Source organism: Chelonoidis abingdonii, chromosome 4 (assembly GCF_003597395.2).
Source record: "Chelonoidis abingdonii isolate Lonesome George chromosome 4, CheloAbing_2.0, whole genome shotgun sequence".
NCBI classification, from domain to species: domain Eukaryota; kingdom Metazoa; phylum Chordata; order Testudines; family Testudinidae; genus Chelonoidis; species Chelonoidis abingdonii.
In genome coordinates, this window is record NC_133772.1 from 90,766,053 (window position 1) to 90,790,967 (window position 24,915).

General features: G+C 41.1%; 2 protein-coding genes across 2 annotated transcripts in view; both read right to left on the reverse strand.

Moving 5' to 3' along the window:
• RTF1 (RTF1 homolog, Paf1/RNA polymerase II complex component) overlaps positions 1–24,893 on the reverse strand; it is a 41,803-nt gene extending 16,910 nt beyond the window's left edge. Inside the window, exons 1-8 of the mRNA XM_075065461.1 lie at positions 24,735–24,893; positions 20,895–21,005; positions 14,622–14,769; positions 10,137–10,341; positions 6,124–6,238; positions 3,718–3,829; positions 1,668–1,803; positions 629–806 (exon numbers count right to left, since the gene is read on the reverse strand). Coding sequence (XP_074921562.1) covers positions 629–806; positions 1,668–1,803; positions 3,718–3,829; positions 6,124–6,238; positions 10,137–10,341; positions 14,622–14,769; positions 20,895–21,005; positions 24,735–24,812 — 1,083 coding nt within the window. The 5' untranslated portion in view covers positions 24,813–24,893. The remainder of the gene's footprint in view (positions 1–628; positions 807–1,667; positions 1,804–3,717; positions 3,830–6,123; positions 6,239–10,136; positions 10,342–14,621; positions 14,770–20,894; positions 21,006–24,734) is intronic.
• The window catches only part of CHP1 (calcineurin like EF-hand protein 1), a 255,811-nt gene that overhangs the window by 71,212 nt on the left and 159,684 nt on the right, over positions 1–24,915 (reverse strand). The window lies entirely within an intron of this gene.

Genomic DNA, 24,915 nt, shown 5'->3' on the forward strand with positions numbered 1-24,915 from the left:
CACACCCCATATACCCTGTCCTAACCCGTAGAGGCCTGCACATCCGGCCGGCCGAACCCTCTTTCTCCTTCTCCTCCGCCCAGCAGCTCCCCCTCCCCCCTGCCGGCTCACATTACAACCTGACTACCTGTCCCTCACCTACAGACATCCCCTGCTTTCCCGTTCCCCACACAGACAGTCCCTACTCCATCACAACCACAAATTACAGGAATCGGGAATCATACTGATCCTTACTTGGTCACCACCACCACCACCACCACAACTCAAAAATTAATTTTCCATACAGAACAAAGAGAAGGAGAGCAGCATCAGTTAGGGTCGGAAGACTAGGTTTTCAATATTGTGTTAGTATGGCCCCAATTTATCAAATTGATTTAGAAACTAATAAGCTGCAGCTCCCTATTTGGCCACCTTACCCCTCGAATTTTTATTTTTATTTTTTTTTAAAAACAAGCCATCTCCACTACTCTAACAGCAGCAGGCTCCATCAGCACATAATGAAGGATCTTTTACTTGTAACCACCCAATAATTATGAGCTCTCTCTCCTGAGAGACCAGACAAATAATGGCAGCTGTGAATATTGCTGTGCTAGTAAATGGGAATCAAATCCCTGGAAGACAAACTCACCCGATAGACAGGTTTACTGTTGTGGTTCCCAATGCCGATACGCACAAAGCAGCCAGTGACTGTCTTGGCAAAGAAGGGCATATGACACCAACGCTCCAGCTTATGCCGAGATAACCGTACTCGATTCAGTTCTTCAGGTAAGGAGACTGGCTGGGATTTGGGAGGAATTTCTTCTTTTCTGGTTTGGAAAAGACAAGGAGGACAAAAGAAATGTAAATCTACTAGCATCAAACAAAGGGGTTTCAATTAGTTATCTAAAGTATTTGTAAAAGGATTCAATTTGTCAGGATGGAAGAGTGTAGTTATTTGAATTTAGTACTCATGAGAGGTGTACAATGGAAAGCTCTGGAGATAAAAGCCCTGTATACATAGGACAAGTACAAGTACAGCATGGGCAGTAGTTTCTCTTACACTTCTCAACTATGAGCCAGGTTCTTCAGGGTGCAAGTACTGTTATCTCCAGGGAAATTTAACCCTTGGTCCAGGGTCACCAAATCACAAAGCAATGATAGTAAATTTCAGTCACTACAAATATTGGCACAATTTGAATAGTGATGTAGGATTCTTATCCTACCATTACAAGGCTCCTCAACCAGTCAGTTTACACTCAACATTTTTCACAATGCAAGTGTGTAGCTTCAATTTTTCAACACAACTGAGGCTATTTCAAAATGTTTCCCCAACTGGTTTAGCTCTCAAGGGTTAAGTGGATACTCTGGTGCCAACAAGCAAGAATTACCTCATCTTCCAATCACTGCAGACAACAGGAAAGAACACACTTGGGTCACAGGAGAGTGTTCAATCCTACTGCTGATCCAGTGGAGGGAAGCTGGACTACAAGAGGGAATGCAAATAAATCCCAAATCCAGTTGCACGTAGAAGCCCGCAAATGACATTGCCAAGAGGCAGAGCCACCTCTGATGCACCAAGTTGCCCCCACTTAATCCTCTAAACCAAAACATGGTCAGACAGGTATTTTAAACATACGTGCGCACGCGCACACACCAGCAGTTTTCTATAACCTGTGTTCAATACTTACTCTTCCTCCTCATCAGAAGAGGATGATCTGGATGTGCAATCACTCTTCTCACTAGACTTATCATCCTCTTCTTCCTCTTCATCATCTGAGTATACTTCACTAGTTTTTAATGGCTGTTTTTTTGCAAGCAACTCAGCTGAAAAAGGAAATAATTGAGCTTTTATTTTTGCTGAAAGCTTCTCCTTGCACTTGGAACCTTCAGTTGTAAGACACAGGATAACCAGATAATAATGTGCTCACAAGCTGAAAACCGGCTTCATAGCATGCAGTTACACTTACATCTAAGCATTCACTTAGTCACTGTAGGTTTACTGTTTGAAACAGACAAACAGGAGTATGCAAAAAAGTTTCCTAAATCTCAGCTGTGCTCATTTGAAACACTGGGTGGAGCACAGCAACGTGGTAAGGAAACAGGATTCACATATGCATACTTGAGCTTATTGCTACTTTGCCCGTCTATCTGCTCATGACAACTTTTGGAAGAAAAGGCACAGACCCCTACGGGTCTTTTTAACCATTCTAGGCAAGGACCAAGGAAGGCCAAAAAGATAGTGTCACAACTTCAGTTTGCAACAAGATGCCTGGGGCAGGTGGTGGAAAGAACAAAATGTGTTCTGTTTACATGTATAGAAACAGATGGCCATAGACAAAACATTACTAAGAAATTAACAGAGTCTACGTCGTTTAGGGGTTCAGTAATGGAACCTTTCACCTCTAGGTAGCCACTTCAACCACATCTCAAGCTGTCAGGAATGAAATGTTGCCAGTTGATCACCAATCAACAGACTGTGTGAAATTATTTGGTGGTTTCAGTCCACTCCCCAGTGAATACACATCCCCGTCTCACAAGCCACCACCGCCAGTTGGTACCTTTGATAGTGTGATACAGCATGGCCAGAGGGCAGCATAAGAGTGTTAGCAGGGGGCCTTATTCCCTGCCAAGGGAGGAAGGTTTGCTTTAGATTAACTAGAACAGCTGTGGCCAATTAGAGCACCTGACTCCAGTCATGGGATATAAACCCCTGCTTCAGTCAGACAGGGGGTGTAGTTGAAGGAAGGAAAGGTTGGATTAGGAGCATGAGTGCGATGCAGAAGCAAGGAAGTCTTGTCCAGAGAGAAATAGAAGGGTTGGAGATAGGGCTGGTAGGCACTGATGGAGCCCCAACAAAACCTAGGAAGCGGCACCAGGCTGTGTAATAGGAGAGAGGCGAGAGCGCCTTCACAAGCTGACGGTGTATTGAGAGGGAGTAACCAGGGAAGAAACCGCTAATAGTCAAGTGTTCACCACAACCCAGGGCCCCTGGGTTGGACATGGAATACGAGGCGGGCCAGGTCCTCCTCTTCATCCCTCTCAAGAGACCACTAGGGGAGTGATTAAGAACTGGTTCAGCGGCAAGCAATATCGCCCTGAACCTACCCCAGAGAAGAGAAAGCGCGAGACCCAGAGAACAGTACCGGCAATTTGCCACACTACCCCAGAGAAGAGAAAGCGCGAGACCCAGAGAACAGTACCGGCAATTTGCCACAATAGCAATTTCAGTCAAAAAACCAAGGAATGAGTGAACACGGAAATGGCAATTTTGGAGTGAACAAAGGTCAAGGTTGGAGCATATTGGGGCGGAATGTGAGTGGGGAAGCTTGATTAAAGATTTTGGGCTACGTTTACATGAAATTGTATTGAAGATTTAAAAAACATTAAAAACTACACAGTTCTGAAGATATTACAGGGTTTAGAATCAGTTCAGTAGGCCACTAAAGAACAAAATGTACTGGCTTTTAAAATGGTGGAGGCAGCACTCTAGGGAGAAGTGGGTTCAGGAAAATTCTGCCCAAAACAAGAATTGGGAGCAAACAAAGAGGATATGGGGAACAAGAAAACCACCATTAGTTTCAAAACCAAATCAACCCACTTAACTGAGCTTTTTGTATCGACACTAGTTTATACAGATTAGTGCCCCAGCATCACCTGCTATAGCCGTATTACATGATTAGGAAATGCACTCCAAATTATGTTCTTTGCAGGTCAACAACAACAAATTTTCCCACTCACCTGTTCTGTTCTTCCTTTTCTCTCTCTCTGCTTTCAGTTCCTCCATGGCCTGAGATTTCTTATCCAGTTTCTCATCCCGCTTTGACCGTCGTTCTTTGTTGTGTGACATCACCTAAAGGGCGTGCACAGAGAATACTTCACTACCTAGCCAAAGCTCAGGGACTGAAATAAAGAACAAAGTTAAAAGTTCTCTATTCTAGAATTCAAGCTGGTTGAAATTTTTCATTCAAACCATCCAATGAAGTCCCTTTTCCTTCCCCCCAAAAACCTGAAAGTTTTCAGAAAAGCCTTTGAGACTCCTAAGCTCTGTGTCAAAACTGAAGATTGATATTTCCAAGTTTAAATTTTGTCTCTCTCTTCTTTGCTTTTTCCTTCTTTTTTTTCCTTCCTTATTCCTTTCTGCCATTGAGTGTTGCCTACAGTGTGTTTTTTGGCTAAATTTCAGAACTTCAATTTTGGAAGAATTACAGCATGGCAAAAGCAAAAATGAAACTAATTTTGCGAGTCTCAGAAGTTTTGAAAAGTTAAAATAGCAAAAGAAAAATGGGGAAATCAAAGTAAATAATCCTGGACATCACTCATCTTATTGCACGCAGTGACAAAAGGGAAAAAGGGGGATGAGGAGGGAAAAGTTATACGTGTTTCAAAATATATTTTGCACAGAATTTCAAAAAATACTGTTCCATTTCAAATTCTGCAACATGGAAACAACTTGAGGATGCCATTTTTCACAAGAGATTTTTCCATTTTGAGCATCTCTATCTCAAATGCCTGGTAGTGTAGTATGGAAGGTTCTATCAGCCTAAGTTCTGAGCTACTTATGCAGAATATTCTTGGACAAAACCTTTCCAACACACGATGAGCTGGGTGTTCTGTTTATGCTGTGTGTTACAGAACTACTATAGTACAAATGATTTGGATTCAAGAGTTCCTATTTTTCCCCCTCCAGACTTTGTTGGTACCACAAACCCAACAGCATAGACATCAAGGGCAAAAACCAACTAAAATTTTTAGATGTAGCTGAATGTTTCCTAAAATAGCTCTACTACCATCACTGTAAAGTCTGATCTTGGAACTTCCCAATGGAACACAAGTAGGAAGCTCAGGCCCTTGCCTTTCCAGTGGTATAAAGCTCTCATTTCTAACCCTCCTGGGTTATGAGATCCGTCATTGGTGCAAGAGTGCATATTATATAATCTGCACTTCACCAATGACATTCCTTTGCAAGGGCAAAAAGACCAACAACAACAAAAAAATCATTTCACTGGCAGGTTGTTTTTCAAAGAAAAGTGGCAGTTGTTTGAAGTTGTTCAAATGTTTAGAATTTTAGAGGTAGCCCCTAGGAAAGATGGAACAGTTGGTAGAATACACGAGTCAATTAAAGATGCAGAAAAAAAAGTAACACGTGGCTCTGCCATTTATCACATAAGTAAAGCACACACAAGGGATGTTACCCAGGTAGGAGATAAGACTGTATAGACAAAGCGGGTTCTTTCTTTAATTTACAGAATTTTACTCTTCTAGCAAATATAAATTCCACACAGAAAGCTATATTAAGAGAGCATTCAGGTTGCCAAGTGAAGCACTCAAGAGGCAAGAAACACCAAAGTATTCTTGCATGATTAACTCTTACCTCTTATGCATGTGAATTACAATACAGTCCTTCATGACATGAACACATTCCTTCAGAGCCCTACCAGAACATTGGCACATGCACTTGCACGTGTAATGAGAAATTCAGCTCAACTTCCTTATAAATGCAGGTAATAGAGTCATCAGAATATTCAGAGGTTGTTTTTCAAAGAGAACTCTTGTATAAAGTCTGGACACATGCACAACACAGGTTTAAGAACTCATAACTTGACTTAATTCTAAACAGATTTTCACCAGACTACAGAAAGTCTCTAGGTTGCAGATGTGCTTATGTCCCTACCACCTTTTACACATCTGCTTCACATCAGAGGGGCACTAGGAACTATTAATTTTTTTAAAAAATAAAAAAAGTATTATTTATTTTTTTGCTCAAAAATGGCTCAACTGTTTTCAGTCAAACTCCCCTAAAAAAATTCACCTCCACCATGGGACCAATGTGGGAAATTTCAGCTTGAAAGGTAAAAGTTTGACAAAAAGATATAAGCAACAACAAAAAGCCCCTTTAAAATGAAAACAGTTAAGCAAATATTATATAATAAAAGAACAAATATAGCTATATATTTTCTTTAATTTATATGCTCTTTGTGATCTGAAACCTCAAGACTGCATTGAGCACAGAAGTGACCTGACTTCCCTGCCCCCTACCAGGTTCCTGGGAGGGGTATGGAAAGTGGCAGGAATGAGGGCAAAAGGCAGCAGCATTCCGCTGTGGGATAAAGTGACTCTAGTAGTGAGAATTGCTGTGTTTCTTACCTGGCATTCCTGGATCTGTGAGAGCTTTTTCTTCTCCTGCTCTTCCTCTTGCTTTTTCTTTTTCTCCTTTTTTTCTTTCTTTTTCGCTGTTTTTAGTTTCTTCTTAATTTCAAATCTGGGCATAAACAAGTGGGGCAGAAGAAAGTAGATGAAAGGGCTGAAACCAATTTCTGGCATGACTCAGATAAGGACGGGCATCAGATTCAAGGAGCACTATGGATTAAAAACTGAGATGGACAGTAAGTATAAAATATTGAGTTCTCAATCTCTGAAATAGTGCCTGAAGTTAAAGAAAATGGATACATGCTCAGAATCTCACAGCTGAGCCACAGTTATGCCGTGATAAAGTGGGAATTGGAACAGTCAAGCCAAGTACAGTAAGAACCAGTAGTTGAAGTTCAATAGTAATCTAGAACCCAGACACCTACTACTTGGAAAGGTACATGTGATGCCATGTTATACCTAGGGGAACAGACATACTAACTTGCAAATTTTGTTATTTGTTACATTGCAGAACAGTGCCTAATATAATCAGGTTCTTTAGATTTCAACCTAAAAAGCTTGTGAAGTTTCTTTTTCAGCACCCATACAAACCTCAATGTTCAACTCTACAGCTATAGACCTTTCCAAAAGAATCAGAAAAAGCATGCCTCTAGTATTCATAAGCTACAAGAACAAAATTGTATTTCAAACTTGGTCCCATTTCTAGCATACACATAATTCACATTATAAAACAGCCAGACAACAAAGACATGGCTTGACAACATTATAATAAAACTACAATTAGGGTTTCCATTCAAACACCAGCCAACTTGGGAGGAGACATGCACAGACTGGGTAGGAGTGCTACAGCAAAGTGATTGAGCCTACAGTGGAGAAAAGCAGCATATTGTTGATGCCTGCATACACAAACTCAACGCTGACCTGTATGGCATCATTTATGCAGATGGGTCTTCCAGTGGGTTTATGATCAAATAAATTTGTTAGTCTCTAAGGTGCCACAAGTACTCCTGTTCTTTTTGCAGATACAGACTAACACACCTGCTACTCTGAAACCTGTCACAGAAACAGTGTTAGTTTTACCTTTTATTTTTTTTTAAGGAAGCAAAGAATCTAGATTTTCTGGTTAGAGAACACCACCTCTACTCTAACAGCCCAATCCTGCAAAAGACTGAGCATATAAATAACTTTACTCAAACAAGAAGTTCCATTGGAATACTTAGCCCCCCAAGAAGAATGTTGACAAACTTTTATTAATATGCTCTGTTGAGGGACCAGAGCTGAATAAATTAAATTAGTTTCCAGTTCTCATCAACCTCCTTTCAAGAGGCTCAGTCAATGAAGGCTCTCTACCACTCCACTAGGAATCTCCGAAAACCCGCTGCTGAGCCCTGGAAGAAGGTATTCTGTTCACTCAAGAAGGGTACCACTCGCCAGCCGCTGGCCCCAGCTCCCAAGATGTTATCGGAAAACCATAATTAGTGTTTCCAGAGTTTCAAAACACCAGCTCCATGCTGGCTGGGGGAGAAATTAATGGATTCCCTTTTCTCCTACCCTCTGATTCTCTGCAAAGCCTGCGTCGATTCACCTCAATAGAGTGTTAACACAAACCTAGAGACAACAGTTTAAATTCTCAGCTTCAACTACTTCTCTGCTAATTGCTTTAGCAGAAACATCCATTTTAACTGAGGCTGTGAATGCAGAGTGGGTAGAATATCACCCGTTTTTCACCCAAACTGATTCATGAACCATCTGAAGACAGAGACTGTTCAGAGAAGACTTGGAAGAAACTGCTAAAAGCAGACTCTAGTAACAGCCAGGCTGGGCCAGACTCATGAAGATCCCATAACTGATCATACTGGCATGGCCAGAACCCTTCCCTCTACAGACCTGCCAGAGGAAAGGATGGAAGAAGAGATGAAAACCAGTGAGAAAAAGTAGAATAGAAGGGAAAAATCTGTTTCATGTAAACCGTAATGTTGTCGGTTACATGCAACAGCACCACCTTTAACAGAAAGAATTTTATTACTGAAATAGCAAGTTTGACAAGAGAGACACAAAAACCACTCAATCTAAGGCCTTGTCTACACTACAAAAAGTTTAGTTGACAAAAGGTAGCAGTTCACCACTCTGGAGATGTCTAGCCAGACAATGAACCATCACTTGGTTAAGAAGCCATTCTTTGGCAGGAAAAACGGGTGAGAGCAAAAAACGTATATCTTGACAGTGGAACAGATGGAAGTTCTCATGCAAACAGACTTGCTGTCACCTGAATCCCAGCTGGAAATGATTCTCAAAGAAGAGAAATGCTAGAAGAAAGGGGAACATTCTCCAGATTATCTCTCCCCTCTCATCTCTAACTCATGACATCAACAACATTTGAAAGAAAAGGAAGCATCACTGAACTGGAGGAGTCTCTCACCACATGCTTACAGCAGTCTGGCTGGATTTTTAATCCAGCGAGACTGCTGTAAGCATGTGGTGAGAGAAACCTTTTTACTTTAAATTCACTTAGCTTGTTAAGTTAGGTATTCACTTGAATTTTACCTTTTATATCTTTGTAACTAATTCTGACTTTTATTCCTCATTATATGTAATCACTGAAAATCCATCTTTCTGTAGTTAATAAACTTGTTTTATTGTTTGGACAAGTCTGGGACTGGGAATTTGCTGGTGTCACTTTGCAATATAATTTAGGAGTGAATGGGCGAGCAGGCCAAAGTGGATGCTCACAGCAAAGCAGTGTAAAAGATACCCCAGCTTGAAGAATTGAGAGGACACAGCTGGTCAGCAATCCAGATTGCACCCTGAGTAATGTCACATGGTCTTCTCATGGATCAGTAGCTAGTTGGAAGACAGGAAACAAAAGGGTAAGAATGCATGCTCAGTTTTCACAGTGAGGGAGAGGTAAATAGCAGGGTCTCCCAAGCATCTGTACTGGGACCAATGCTGTTCAACATATTCATAATAAATGATCTGGAAAAAGGGGTAAACAGTGAGGTGGCAAAGTTTGCAGATGATTGCAGTTAGCTTTGGATTTAACCAAGAGTTACAAAGGGATCTTACAGAACTGGGTGACTAGGCAACAAAATTGCAGATGAAATTCAATGCTGATAAATGCAAAGTAATGCATGTTGTAAAACATAATCCTAACTATACCTAAGAAATGATGGGGTCTAAAAATTAGCTGTTACCACTCAAGAAAGAGATATTGGAGTCATCATGGATAGTTCTCTGAAAAACATCTGCTCACTGGTAGCGGCAGTCAAAAAAGCTAACAGAATGTTAGGAAGCATTAGGAAATGGATAGAAAATAAGACAGAAAATATAATGCTGCTAGATAAACATATGGTACGCCCACACCTTACTACTGCATTCAGTTCTAGTTGCCCCGACTCAAAAAAAAGATATTAGAATTGGAAAAGATACAGAGAAGGGTAACAAAGATGATTAAGGGTATGGAACAGCTTCCATACAAAGATTAAAAAGACTCTCTCTGTTTATCTTGGTAAAGAGAAACTAAGCAGAGATATAACAGAGGTCTATAAAAGCATGAATGGTGTAGAGAAAGTGCATAGGGAAGTGTTATTTACCCCTTCACATAATACAAGAACTAGGGGTCACTCAATGAAATTAATAGGCAGCAGGTTTAAAACAAACCAAAGCAAATGCTTCTTCACACAGTGAACAGTCAATCTATAGAACTCATTGCCAGAGGATGTTGTGAAGGGAAAAAGTATAAGTGGGTTTTAAAAAGAATTAGAGAAGTTCACGAAGTACAGGTCCATCAATGGCTATTAGCCAAGATGGTCCAGAACATAACCCTAGGCTCTCAGTGTCTCTAAAACCTCCAACTGCCAGAAGCTGAGACTGGATGACAGGGGATGGATCACTTGATAACTGCCCTGTTCTGTTCATTCCCTTTGACACATCTGGCACAGGTCACTGTCAGAAGATGGGATCCTGGGCTAGACAGACAATTGGTCTGACCCATTATGGCCATTCAAACTTACCTTCTCTTCAGCACTTCCCTTTTCTCTATCCGGTTAAATAGCTCTTGTTCCCTCTCCTTCTCCGTCATCTGTTCCAGCCGAGCTCTGTCTTCCTCATCTCCCATCAGGTCCTCCCCATAACCATCATGGAACTCCTCATCTTCAGATGATGAATCTGAATCTGAGCTGGAGGAGGAACTGTTGCTCTCAGAATCAGACACTTCACCTGAAATGAAACCATGAGACAGTTATGTTATGCTGTGATAAAACTAAGTACTCCGGCTTGGCCCTACCAACAATGGATTGGGAATATGGCAGCCGTATTAGTTCTCCACTATGCTAGTAACAGTATGGAATAAGAAAGAATCAGAATAAAGCCAATTAAATTGAAAGACAGTACATTTAAAAACTCAAAATGGAATACTTTGCTTTCACCCAAAATGCACTACTATCTACAACGTATCATGGAGACCGAGGACTTTACAGAATTTTCAAGATATTATGGTGTCACTACTGTTCCACCATAATGTCCACTCAAAGATGCAAAGAAGTTTTCATTTTGATAGGACTGTTAACTTATTTTTCGTGAAATGAAGTAGTAACAAGAATATTGAGTGACAGAGTATGTGAATTTTTCACATTGTTTTGATGCAGATCAGGTTGACACACACTGAATATAAGATATGAAAAGTGACTACCATTTTTGAATTTTTCAATCCTTTTTGACAAGAATGTTAAGGTCCTGTGATCTGATTTTTGCCCCGCATATTACTTTACATCTGCTAAATAGGACACAGTACCACTTAGAAGTAGGTTCCAAGTTTCCTACAAGTTAGTTTTAATACACCAACATGAAGTTGGCAGCTTAAGCACTGTCAACATCATCATTCCCATAGGTGTTTAAATAACAGAATGTTGTTTGCTTAGGACTTCAGGTGACAACATTGCTGAGGGTACGTGTAGAGGACCCGCCGGATCAGCAGATAGTGTTCAGTGCATCAGAGAATCGATTTATCATGTCTCATCTGGACGCAATAAATCAATCCACTAATCGACGACCGTATTCCACTTCGGCAGGAGGAGTAAGCAGAGTCAAGGGGGGAGCCACAGCAGTCGACTCACCGCCGTGAGGACAGCCAGGTAAGTCGAACTAAGATACTGCGACTTCAGCTACGTGAATAGCGTAGCTGAAGTTGCGTATCTTAGTTCAAACCCCCCCACTCGTGTAGCCTAGGCCTAAGCTACAACACAAGCTAGAGCTGAGACAGACTCCCCCAGGGGGTAGTTCCTTTAGACACCTTAAGTTCATCTCTCAGCTCAACTGATGGTGAAGGGTATGGAACTATAAACTACTACCTTTATTGCTAGACAGCTTAAGAAGGCAATCAGCTATAACTGCCAGTACCTCCCCACCATCACTTTACAAATAAATTAGCGTCAGGTACTGCTAAGAACAGAGCTTAGGCCTCTGATAGGACCACCCAAATATTACCTAGCCATACTGCATCTCAGATTGATTGGTCCCCATTGTTATTTTAACCAATACACCATATTGCCCTCCCAGAGTCATGGGTGGAATCTTGGATTCCTGACCCCATCCCCAACAGATTTAAAAGTTTATTAGAAAAATGTTTAAAAATAGATGGTACGGAGAGTTTGAAACGTTAGTCATTGGTCATTGGGGGTAACATACAGAGTATAGGGGGATGCTAGTATTTTGGTATTGGACAGCACATAACATATACAGTCTGCAATGTCCCCAGTGCGGGGTGTACGGTGGGTGGGGTCAAAGTATAGTAAGGGAGCAGTGAGGGTACATCACTCATACAAAAAGTTACAGACAGTAATGGGTATAAATAAGCGGGCCGGATAATGGGGATAGGATGACCCTCACATGGTGGAGTTCAGTTCGGTTGGTTCAGAGCTCAGGGGATAAAGTCCAACAGGGGAAGTTTACAGGTTCTCTCCCCCTTGTGGGTGCACGAAGTCACACTGGCTCACTCTTGGTATTGGTGGTGGCCGGTGATGTGCTCTGTGTAAATAAGACCATTGAATAGTGTCCGAGACCATTAGGTGTCTCATGAGCCGCGCATAGCGACGGCTCACCCCACAGGTCCTAAATACGCGTTCATTACAGGGGTCCCAAGCACCCAGGGCCCCAACAATCAGAGCGTTGGTGTAAACCTCGTACTAAAAAGCAACACAGCCCTAGGACCCTATGAAATCTGTTTTATTATTGTGGATTTTCAGATTTATTATTTTCTGATTGCTTTTTTCACCTTTTTTTAAAATTAATTCTGTCTTTATGAGGGTTTTTTAAATCAAAATTGTTTGATACATTGACTACAATTAAGTAGTTAAAAATGTTCCGAATTGGATTGCAATGGGAAAAAAACTGACTTTACAAAAAAAAAAACCCTACAATTTAAACCAAACATCCTGCAGATACAGCATACAGTAAAAGTAACACATTTTAAATCACTTTTTAAAGTAGTGCTCCATAATGTGACTAAACTAACATTGCTGAACAGTAACACAAGTACACAGAAGTAAAAGCTCTTACAGTGTCAATTCAACTGAATTAATATTTGAATTAAAAAAAGTAAAAACAAAAATGCACTAAGCATCAAATATTTCATCCTTGCAGCAGTCATTGTTGCCATTTTAAATTCAACTCAGTACTTTCAAACTTCCTATATGCTGAAGGAATACTTAAATTCATTTCAAATTTGATTAAATAGTTTCAAACTATCACATCAGTTTGTTGCCGAGTAGCATTACAAATTGACAAACTTAAATGTCATTTTTGCCATCTCTGGCAGACATCTCCGCTGTGGTACAACATGGTTAGCCTTGCAGTGTTTCCTTTAGAAAGTGATTCCCTCTTGGCTGCAAGTAGATTTTTTATATTTGCTAAAGCTTCTCTCTGCGTCTACAGAGCTGAACAGGGAAAAAGACGTAAGGGTAAGACAACCCCTGCTATTTTAGGCACTCATCCTTTCATAACTTCCTGTAAGTACAAAGATACAGTGGATCTAGGATGGGCTCATTTTGAGTGCTGCGCAGAAATACAAGCCATTGTTCATACAGTCCTGGTGAGAGGTGAGTGAGAGGTGGTAGCCTGCTGTACTGATCAATGTTTTGTTGCATGGCTGGAGTCTGCCTGAGAGCCGTAACTCCTGTGAAACTAACACAGCAAGGAACTGAGTTTTCAAAAACTGCACTTAAAACCCAAATGCTGGCCCTTCTCCCATAGCCCTTGCACTCCCTGGTGGCCCTAGCACCCCGCAGTTAGCTCAGCTGCGTAGCCTGCACTGCCCGTCTGCCACTGCGGTCCTAATGCTAAGGAGAGCCTGGATTCTGTATTATTTTGATTCCACGATTCCGTCCGAGTTCTTGTTGATGGAGATTTTATAGGGCCCTACATCCCCCAACTTCAAATCTTGCAATCTAGCACCAATCCTTAAACTCATATGCTCTTATATCAACAGATTGGCATATCTGATTGTCACACAGTTCATTCACTTAGGAAATTATTCTGCCTTAACATTGCTGAGGTCACTGTTAAGTTTTCCAGTCAGCGTGTGTTTGATAAAGCTGGGAAACATATTGCTTTTCAGAATTTGTTGGAAATGGAAGTAACAAACCTAAACTTCTCAGAATGCTATCACCACTATGGCAGGCATTACGAAAGTGGCAAAGAATATGGGAGAGTTTTCCCTTAATTTATTTTAATGCTTTTAAGTTTTTGAGTGGGTGGGATATACCTGGATGCAACAAGAACTGTCATTGTAAGTTTTTCTTTGCATTAACATGGGTTACAGCACCTTCCTCTGAAATCTGTTACCAGCCACTGTTCAAGACAGAATAATGGAATAGATATACAATGGGTCTAACATCTTCCTAGATCTATTCCATTACCAGATACCTGCCTGACATTTTTTACCATAAACAAAGTTACACTTGACTTTTCTTCTACAATTTCAGAAACACACAGTATAAGAATTTTGATACAGCGTATAGGATAATTAGTAGTCTTATATGACTACATAATTAAGTATTCCCCATATAGCACAGTGCCTGTAATGACAGTCAAAGGAAAAGTTTATGGGAGTGCGGGCAGGGAATGAGGGGGAACATCCATCGGAATAAAAGAGAGTGGGCCCTAAAGAGGAGGAACAAACTAGAGGGCCTAAAAAATCTGCCCTCCCCATCTTTAATTTCTAACAAAGACCGATAGGTTTAACATTTTTCTGTTGAAGTACTATTTAGTATTTTTAATAAGTGCTTTCAGCAATACTGTACTTAACTACATGCAGTTTGAGGTCCGTGCCGAGCCACCACAAGTCTAAAAATCATTTGATGAGACCATCTAGATTACTAGAAGCATAAAACAAGTATTTTGAAGATTATTTGGAGTGTCACTGACATACTGAATAGCACATAAAATGAGGTAGCTTCATTCTGAGTAGCACTGTCAGCTGGTGCACAGGAGTGTTTTCTTACCCTCTTCAGGTGCTGAACTCTCAGCTGAGCTCTCTTTGTCTGAGCTGCCTGAGGAGGCAGCTTTGTTCATCTGTTTCTTCATAGCTCCCTTCTTCTCTACTTTGCCACTTTTTCCCTTCTTTTTGTTTTTAGAACCTCCAACAGTCCACTGAAAAGTAAAAGAAAAGGACAAACATGAGACAAGGCACTGGAAGACCCCACCCACTATCCTCAAAAATAATCAAGACCACACCACTGTGTTAGAAAGAGTTTTGAGAAGACAAATCAGTGCTACAAGAAAACTGAGGCAAATGGCAAGCCATGCATTTGTCCCATCAGACCTAACAGTCACATAAAAAGCAACAGAGAGTCAGGGCTGCCCGGGGGGGGGGGGGGGAGAGTGGGGCGATTTGTCCCACACCCCGCAGGGGCCCCCCACGAGAATATAGTATTCTAAAGTATTGCAACTTTTTTTTTTTTTATGGAAGGGGCCCCTGAAATTGCTTTGCCCCAGGCCTCCTGAATCCTCTGGGCAGCCCTGCAAAAAGTCCTGTGGCACCTTACAGACTAACAGACGTAAGGTGCCACAGGACTCTGTTGCTTTTTACAGATCCAGACTAACACGGCTACCCCTCTGATATTTGACAATCATTCATATGAAAATCATCCAGATTTTTACTAGCTGCTAATGGATGGCTCATATTGATAGGACAAAACAGTTTTAAGGCACAGAAAGGTCCCCAAACTCTAAAATCATTGTTTTGCAATATTTAACAGCAAGTCTGAGTATTGAGGGCTTTTACTCAGGAAAAAAAAGTTTACCAACAGAGCTGGACATTTCTTATTCAGTTTTTAGCTTTAGCCTCTCACTATTAAACAGGAAAAAGTGACTGATTTGTTTCAAAATCAAGTTTATTCAAGAAGCATATTTTAGATTCCACTAAGGGAAAGAGGTATAGAGAGAGTTCCGCAAAAAAAGTCCTCATACTCAACTCCTACCAGGAATACACAGAACAGACAAGTATCATATGTGCAAATAATTGCAGTTTTTTTGTCCTTAGATTAATGCATGGAACACCAAATGCAATAATACAAAATATTTCCATATACATAAGACACACAGTAACCGCTGCAACGGGAACTTAGTTTGACTTTTATACTTAAAAGGCTCAACTTCAGCATTCTCTTAACATCCTTCTCTGGTTGTTATGATGTTTAAATTAACAGCTTCCTGGGGCAGGATTGTACCATCTGTAAGGGGGTGGGTCAATGAGATTCTGTAGCCTACAATGTGCAGGAGGTCAGACTAGAGGATCATGATGGCCCCTTCGGACCTTAAAGTCTGTAAGTATGTATGGAGAGCCCCTAAGACATGGCACAAAAGATTAACATTGTGTCCCTGTAGTTGCACAAATTCCTTTTATCTTCTATTATACCATATATTTTCTGATAAGGTTTCTTCTTCATCCTTTACCACTCATCATCCAGTCACAGCTGATCGACCCACAAGAAGGGTCAATGATCATTCAGTAAACATATAGTGTTGTTCACATGTTCTGGTCCTTATTAACTATCAGTAATCTTGTACTTTTCCCACTAGATATGAAAGAAGGTTCTATTTCCAAAAGGGGCAAGAGTTTTAAAATTTTTGTATTAACCTCATTCCTGTGACCACCCACAGTCAGGGTCCAGTCCACCTGACATTATTTAAGCAATTAGTCCCTTAAATAGAAAATCCTTGTAGTAAAGCAACAGATATCCTTTTGCATGAATGAGATCTTGCACTCAAGACCATTCCCCCAGGCTATTTTAAAAAGAGAGGAGACACAAAACTACTGCCTAATAGGTCTGTCAATTAATCGCAGTTAACTCACACGATTAACTCGAAAATTAATCACGATTAATCGCACTGTTAAACAATAGAATACCAATTGAAATTAAATATTTATGTTTTTCTACATTTTCAAATATATTGATTTCTGTTACAATGCAAAGTGTACAGTGCTCACTTTATATTAATTACAAATATTTGCACTGTAAAAATGAAAAACAAAAGGAAGTCCTTCAATCACCTCATACATTGTACTCTAGTGCAATCTCTTTATTATGAAAGTGCAGCTTAAAAACGTAGATTTCTTTTGTTACATAACTTCTCTCAAAAACAAAACAATGTAAAACTTTAGAGCCTACAAGTTCACTCAGTCCTACTTCTTGTTCAGCCAGTCACCAAGACAAACAAGTTTTTACAATGTCACCTGAAAGTGAGAACAGGAGTTCGCATGGCACTTTTGTACACAGCATTACAAAGTATTTACATGCCAGATATGCTAAACATTCATATACCTCTTCATGCTTCAGGCATCATTCCAGAGGATATGCTTCCATGCTGATGATGCTCATTAAAAAATAATGTGTTAATTTAATTTTTGACTGAACTTGTTAGGGGAGAACTGTATGTCTTCGGCTCTGTTTTACCTGCATTCTGCCATATATTTCATTTTATAGCAGCCTCGGATGATGACCCAGCATGTTTGTTTTAAGAACACTTTCACAGCAGATTTGACAAAACGCAAAGAAGATACCAATGTCAGAGTTCTAAAAATAGCAACAGCACTAGACCCAAGGTTTAAGAATCAGAAGTACCTTCCAAAAATCGGAGAGGGACAAGGTGTGGAGCATGCTTTCAGAAGTCTTAAAAGAGCAACACTCAGATATGCAAACTATAGAACCCGACCACCAAAAAAGAAAATCAACATTCTGCTGGTGGCATCTGACTCAGATGATGAAAATGAACATGCGTCAGTCTGCATTGCTTTGGATCGTTATCGAGCAGAATCCAGAATGGATGCATGTCCCATGGAATAGTGGTTGAAGATGAAGGGACATATGCATCTTTAGCACATCTGCCATGTACATATCTTGTGACACTGACTATAAAAGTGCCATGCAAACTCATGTTCTCACTTTCGGGTGACGCTGTAAACAAGAAGCGGGCAGCATTACCTCCTGCAAATCGTAACCAAGTTTGTCTGAGTGATTGGCTGAAGTAGGATTGAGCGGACTTGTGGGCTCTAACGTTTTACATTGTTTTATTTTTCAATGCAGTTATTTTGTACATAATTCTACGTTTTGTAAATTCAACTTTGATGATAAAGAGATTGCACTACAGTACTCATGAACTAAAAATACTATCTTGTTTTTTACAGCGCAAATATTTGTAATCAAAAATATAAAGTGAGTATTATACACTTTGTATTCTGTGTTGTAACTGAAATCAATATATTTGAAAATGTAGTAAACATCCAAAAATATTTAAATAAATTGTATTCCATACTTTTTTTAATCGCACGATTAATTGCGACTATTTTTTTAATCGCTCGAGAGCCCTACTAATTAAGTATTATTCGGAGTCAGTGTCAGATCTGAACGTAGTCACATGTATACCTTAGACCACACCTGTTATTCCTTTTGGCACATATCAACTCCCATCTTCCCTGCCTGCAATCAACGGTCACGTTAATCAAACCTCACTTTGTTTTCCTTCAGCAAGTACCCTTTTTCATTTGGTTAGCCTGACATTCCTAGAATGCCTGGACACCACAGCTTTCTGAACTAACTCTCTTGATACTCAGTTATAGACCTCATCCTCTGATCTGTCAACAACTTTTTATTTTTCCCTAGCTCTTGATTTTTATGTTCCCTCTTTCATCCTCTCCACAACCGGCAGTTACTTAGTGCTGCGCACTGCATTCTCTTCCCATGTTTAAATATCCTTTGCTCATCAGTTTATGGAGGCTCCATCACTTCCATAGTTTTTGAAATGTATACAAGTACTATAGATTGATCAAACAGCTAAAGTATATTTGTCTCAAAACCCACTAGAGCAGCTATTATGAATATTAACTACCAATGATCTTGTGAGACTTCGGGATAGCGAGATTTGACAGATGACTAGCAAGGTGTTTATCGGTGTATTCTATGCTCTCAGCATCCCTCTAAGTGTTCCACTTATTGTCACAGATGTTAAAGACCTGCAACCATCATGTAATTTCTTTATGGATTTTTTTCTCTTTTAACATTAAGCTCTGCCCTGCTTCCACATGTCTGTTCAGGAGGGGAAAAAAAAAGCAGAAAGGGAATGAAGTAGAACACAACAGATAGCTTCCTCCCCCCTCCCCCCGTTTCTACCTCACAAGATATTGATACAGCACAGATGCTGCTGCATTTCACTTAAGAGGCCAATGAGTTCCTAAATCGTTATAATTACATCTGCTACAGATCACTGACTTAGAAGCACACTTCTCACCAAAGCAGAGCAAGCCCCAGAGGAGTCACAAGAGCTACAAAAATAGTGAGGTGACAATAGCGTACTGCCGATTCTCAGCTGGGCTAGTTTACAAACCTGGGGATGCAGTACACATGCAACCGGATAATTGACTGAAGGAGAACAGTCATGGCCCTGTCCCTCCCTTCTCGCAAACCCTACCATGCCAAGAGCACCAAACACTGCAGAATTCAGCCATAATGAAAGAAGAGGAGAGACAAAGATGATTTTCCATGGTTACCTTCTTGCTAAGACGACTTCCATCTGTTGCATGCAAGATATTTTAAAGTCAGAGTCTTCATTCATGGAAAAATCTACTGCAATGATCAACGTGCATGAAGAGCACATGGTGGAGCACAAATACGTACTCCATCTTAAAAATCAGTGTGGGTGAAAACTGAACACTTTACTTTATTTTTTCGATAATTTATAAATCTATCTATAGTCATATTTTGTGCACAGTGAATATGGAGGTTTGCAGACTGAATCATAATGCAATCAAATCCTAAATTAAACTTCAGAATATGTATGGACAGGTATTTTTATTTGTATTTATTCAGAGTCCAAAAACTGAATATAAATACTTGTGCAAGGTGACGAGACAGTCAGTGACTACGAACTGAATTTTTCACATCCCCAAGATGTACATTACATTTAAAACTACATCAAAATAGATGGTTTAGAACAAATCAGCTGTGTGCCGGAAAATCAAAATGCATAAGGTGAGTGATTCAAAGCCACCAGTCATCAAACAAAACAATTTACTTGTTACTAATAAATACCACCTAGCTCTGATATAGCATTTTTCATTTGCAGATCTCAAAGATGTATAAGAATAATAAAAAGTCACTGGAATAAAGCTTCATGCATCATCTCCTTCTTTAAAGACTTTACACCACAGTTTTGTTTCAATCCTTGTTTTCTATAAATGTCTCAGCAGAAGAACTATAGCCAATCGCATTCTTCCTACTCAGTTATATTTATTGGAAAAACACTGTACTACGTGCTAGAAATTTGGGAGAATGGCAGTTTATCATTGGTCTACACTAGTGGTTTTCAAATAGTCAAAATGTGCTTTCCTGCGATTGTAGAAAGAAGAATTCAAACAGCTCCTGATGTGACCATTTTTAAGAGGTGGAATGAACCATCAACTCCACTTCCTGCAGAAAGATGTTTGCAAAGCCAACTGTAACATTGCAACAGAATATTTTTACTGGTGTAGTTGTCCAAACAGCTTGTTAATTTCTCTTTGTCTTACTGGGTCATTTTTATTTTGAATAAAAACTAAATTAGGAGACACCGATCCCCAGTTCCAGAATTCCTAGACACCAAAACCAAACAAAAAGAAACCCAAAGCCAACAGCCAGGCCTTACCATATAACAGAAGTAGCCCGACAAACCCTTAGAACAAGAGAGATCAGAAATATCTTGCTCTCCCCAGGCATTCCCACTTCCTCAAAAGCTCTGGTAAAAAGATGTGCTCCGTAGCATGCTGATGATCATCAAATTTGGGCTATATCAGACAAGATTTTCTGGAGGAGGTTAGAGGGAAAACAATGCAAAGGGAAGTTCTAATGCCAAGCCCCTCAGCTCCAAAGAATACTCAAGTTCTACCTCTAACAATATCATATGGGGAGAGCAGTAGTTTTAAGCAGGCAGGTCAAAAACCATTTAGGCCATTTTCTCATAGCATTAAACAAGTGCTGAATTTTCGAAAGATATTTGGTGTATTAAGCATACAAATACAATTCTGCATTTGGTGAATTCCAAGTGAAAGGAAGACAAGTTCTTTCTGAAGCCATTGTCTTTAGGCTTAGTTATGCCTCTCAGAAAGGCCAGCCTCACTTTACATGTGTCTATACACAGGGGTTCTGAGTATACTGTATAAAAAAAAAAATATCACTGTTAAAAATATCAGAACTTTCAGACAAACAAGCTGTAGCATCTGAGATATACCATGTCAAACTTACCTCATCATCACTGTCTGAGGTCTCGGAGTCTGAAGAAGCTGTTGGTTTGCTAAGAGGTGGCTCTTTCTCCTCTGAGTCGCTGCGTTTCCGTTTGGCCAATGACAGGAGCTCCTATACAAAAAAAAGTTTACACTTATTTTAAAGCCAAATAACTGAATCTGCTAATCCACGTTCTTATATTTGTGCCCTTCTCTTTAGTATCCAAATACTTTCCAAAAGCAGTAGGTCTCTCACTCAGCATCAGTCATCAAGTTTGTGTTTGTATTGCATGAAAACAAAAACAGGTCAATGCTGGAAAAAGATTTTGAAGATGACAATCCATAAGTGCTAAGTATTATTATTACTGTTTACTTTGTAAAGAGACACAACATCAAGACAGATAACCTGTTGGTGATGCCACATGGCAAGATGCGTTACAGACACTTTAAGTGCATTGTTGCATGACCCAAAGGCCAACTGATTCTAACTAGTCAGGTAATTCCTAAGTAATCTAATTTTTTGAAGTATGTTAGTAGTTATATATGTTTTAAATAAGTTATTTTAAAGTTACAAAGGCATCAAGACATACATGATTCAAAATCCTAACTGGTCTATTCAATCCCTCTTCACATCCCATAACTACAATAAAATGATACACTCAGTCTTTGGATAAACACATTGATATGGCAGGCCTCAGGCTGGAAGACTGTAAATTAGCAGAGTCACGCTCCCACAATTCAAAGTTCTAGTGAGCACTTTCAAAAACTGGAACTGAAAAAAAATACACAAAAATGCATCATCAAGAGGAGTAAATCTATTAGCCAAAAGTAGGTGTCAAGAATCAAGGACAACACTAGTAGGTCCAGGCAGGCCAGCTCCAGGGGTTTTGCCGCCCCAAGCAGCCCAAAAAAAAAAAAAGGCGCAATTGCGATCTGCGGCAATTCAGCGGGAGGTCCTTCGCTCCGAGCGGGAGCGAAGGACCCTCCACCGAATTGCCGCCGAATACCTGAAAGTGCCGCCCTGCTCCGGAGTGGCCGCTCCAAGCACCTGCTTGATAAGCTGGTGCCTGGAGCCAGCCCTGGGTCCAAGGCCAATAAAATAAACTCTTGCTACCTCAGCTAGGTGGGGCTGGGATTCTATGTTCTGGTTTATCAGATACGAACTAGTCAAAGGCTGCTGCAGAAGTGTCAACTCTCCCTAGCTGTTAAAAGGAAGAGGAGCTTTTTGCCTTCTGTTTGCTGTAAGGATGTAAAGTGCCACAACTTCTCTACCCTTACCTTATTTATGGGCTCTCCCACTATGAATGATTCCATTCCCTGGTATTATTCCTAGCTTTTTCAAAGAGCACAAGCAACAGCATGAAATTGACATGATTCTAGAGTTTAGCTGTTGCCTGCATTGTTCTGAACAGCACATTCTCTAAAATCCTTCACTACTGCTGCAGCTGAACTATCAGTAGCAGCATCACCACATGGGAACGTCTGCAGTCTTGGGAAGACAACACCAAACTGGTTTACATTAGTTTGCACAAATGGAAGCTTGACTTTACAACCATATGGGCTGGAACTTCATTTTTTAAATGCATGTAAATTCTGCAGAAATTGATGGCTGAGGTCCGCACACTTGCTAGGGAAGATTCCACTGGCAAGTGTTTTTTTCAAACCTCTCTCTGAAACAAAGACATGCATCATCAGAAGATTAAGTTATTTTTTGAAGCAGGGGTTCCTGACCCTTTTTGCTGGAACTCCTAACCACTTGCACAGAAATGGCTGAATGGCATCCCTCACCCCACCTCCCTGTGTATCCCCTCGCACTGTCACCATTGTTCTTTTATTCTTGACCATTTTCCTTCTTCTGTCCTACATGTGGTTTGTTTGTTTTTCTTTTCCAAGCAACTATTCTCAAAGATTCCTCCTTCTCCAATTTACCAAAAGACTATATGCTGCAAGGCTAGAGGTGAGGCACCAATCAGGGCCCTATTTGGCATATGCTTTCCCAGCTGAGCCATGTTTTCCCAGTGGAGTCACAGAAGACAAAACTGCATCTCTCTGCTACCCTGAGCCTTAAGTCCCGTACATGTGAGCTGCTAATATGGTTGTCTCAAAGGCCTCTGTGGAACAGTAAGAATCAATGGGTAGCTTTGATGGAGCTATCCACAACTTCACCCACAGCTGAGAACATGTTTATAGCGCATGGGGGAGAGGATCCACAAGCTACCCTCACCCACAATGTTCCTCTTCTCTGGCCTATGCCAGCCTGCTCTAGCCCTGGCTTGTGGTCACTCTCAAGCCATTTAACACTGTGAAATTTGTATGAATTTAGTGATGGTGAAGAGCTGACAGCCCTGGAGACTGAAGTTCATTATCCGTGCAAAGAACAGAGGTACATCCATCCCATCTATGCAAGTTCTCTCATCACTGCTCCATTACTGTTTCTCAAACTTTCCTGAAGGAGCCACCTGCCTAGGTCAGAGTCAAATTCAGTCTCCAGGTGATGTTCATTCTTCTTCATCTTTCTACCAAAACTCCAGACAACAAAAGTTTGTTTAAATTTGTTTTATTTCCCAACATCCCAAAAACTTCTCCTATGAAGTTACCAGTTAATGACCCAGTACCGGCATCTGCTTCAGATATACGTACACTTAAGAATATTTAGCCAAGATACCCAACTGGATGACCGTCCTTATGTGATTTATAATATATACTGTACAGAAATATATCACATCACTAGTGACCGTTAAGATTACAGAAAATTAAAAAGACAAAGTCTTTTGAACAAAGTCCACTCCACAGGGCACAAAAAGTGAAGTCTAACTTCTATGCCCTTTTTGAAGATCTCATGCACTTTAATTAATGTCATGTACAGTATTTATCTTTGGGGTTCCTCTTGGGATGTACAGACACTCTACCTCACCACCATTTTTTGGGCTCCTAACTTCAAGTAATCTCCAACAACTGAGCTCCCCAGATTCACCACTGAGGTTCAGTGGAAACTAATGAATGTATATTAATAATTCCCACAGTAGCCTGTCTCAACCCTCTACGGGAATACTGTGCTAGAGGGTCTGGAGAAGAGAGGGGATCTGATTGAATTTATCTCCCCCTAATTGGTCTCCTAGCATCTGAAATACCATGAGAAAAATAACTGTTCCTTTAAGTATAGGCACAGGCCACCTGAACCCTCAGTGTGAGAAGCATCAGCAACTGAGTGACACTTTTCCCATGGAGCCAGCACCAGGAACTAAATCCAGCGGATTAAAGCATTTTAGAGCGTCAATCTTTCTCCAACTTTTAGCAGCCTATATACCCTCAGACCTTCACCTCCGAAAGAGGACACGCTAACACCTTTTCCTAGCAAGTAACACAAGCTATGAGAGAGAACTTCACAAATGCTCTCTTTCCAGGACCTGGATGAAAATAGCCACCATTCTACACCACAGACATTTACCCTCTGCCCCATATCCTAGTCCAAACTGATGTCAAGGTTTCCATGGATCCTTAGATTATCCCCAGGGGAATTGTACCTTAATTAGCACCTGTATCCAGGGCTCTAGCGTTTCTGTTGGCACCCCCATCGCCCCACGTCAATTTTACCCCATGCCACCCCGAGGTGCCGGGCTACTCTCTACCAGCCCCCGCTGCCTACCTCCCCCCACATGTGCTATGCCCGGGGGTCTCTCCCGCGGTCCTGGAAGCCAATCGGGACCCCATCCCCGCACGGGGAGGCGGGTCCGAGGCCTCCCCCGGCAGGGCGGAGCGAGCTCCGGCCGGCCCCGAAGGGGGGACAGCGGCGCCCAGCCGTGTGTTCCGAGCGGGGAGCCCGAGCCCAGGCCCCGGCCCTGCCTCCCGCTCAGCTGCGTACCTGGTCCAGGTTCTCCTCGCTGCCGCTGTCCTCGGTGTCGGAGTCGATGAGGACCCGGCCTTTCCGCTTCTTCACCATGGCGGGGCCGGCTCCGCCGCGCTGAGGGGCCCGCGGACGGTGCGGCACTGAGAGCGGCTCGGCCTCCCCCGCGCCGCCCGACCGCCCTGGACACAAAGGGCAC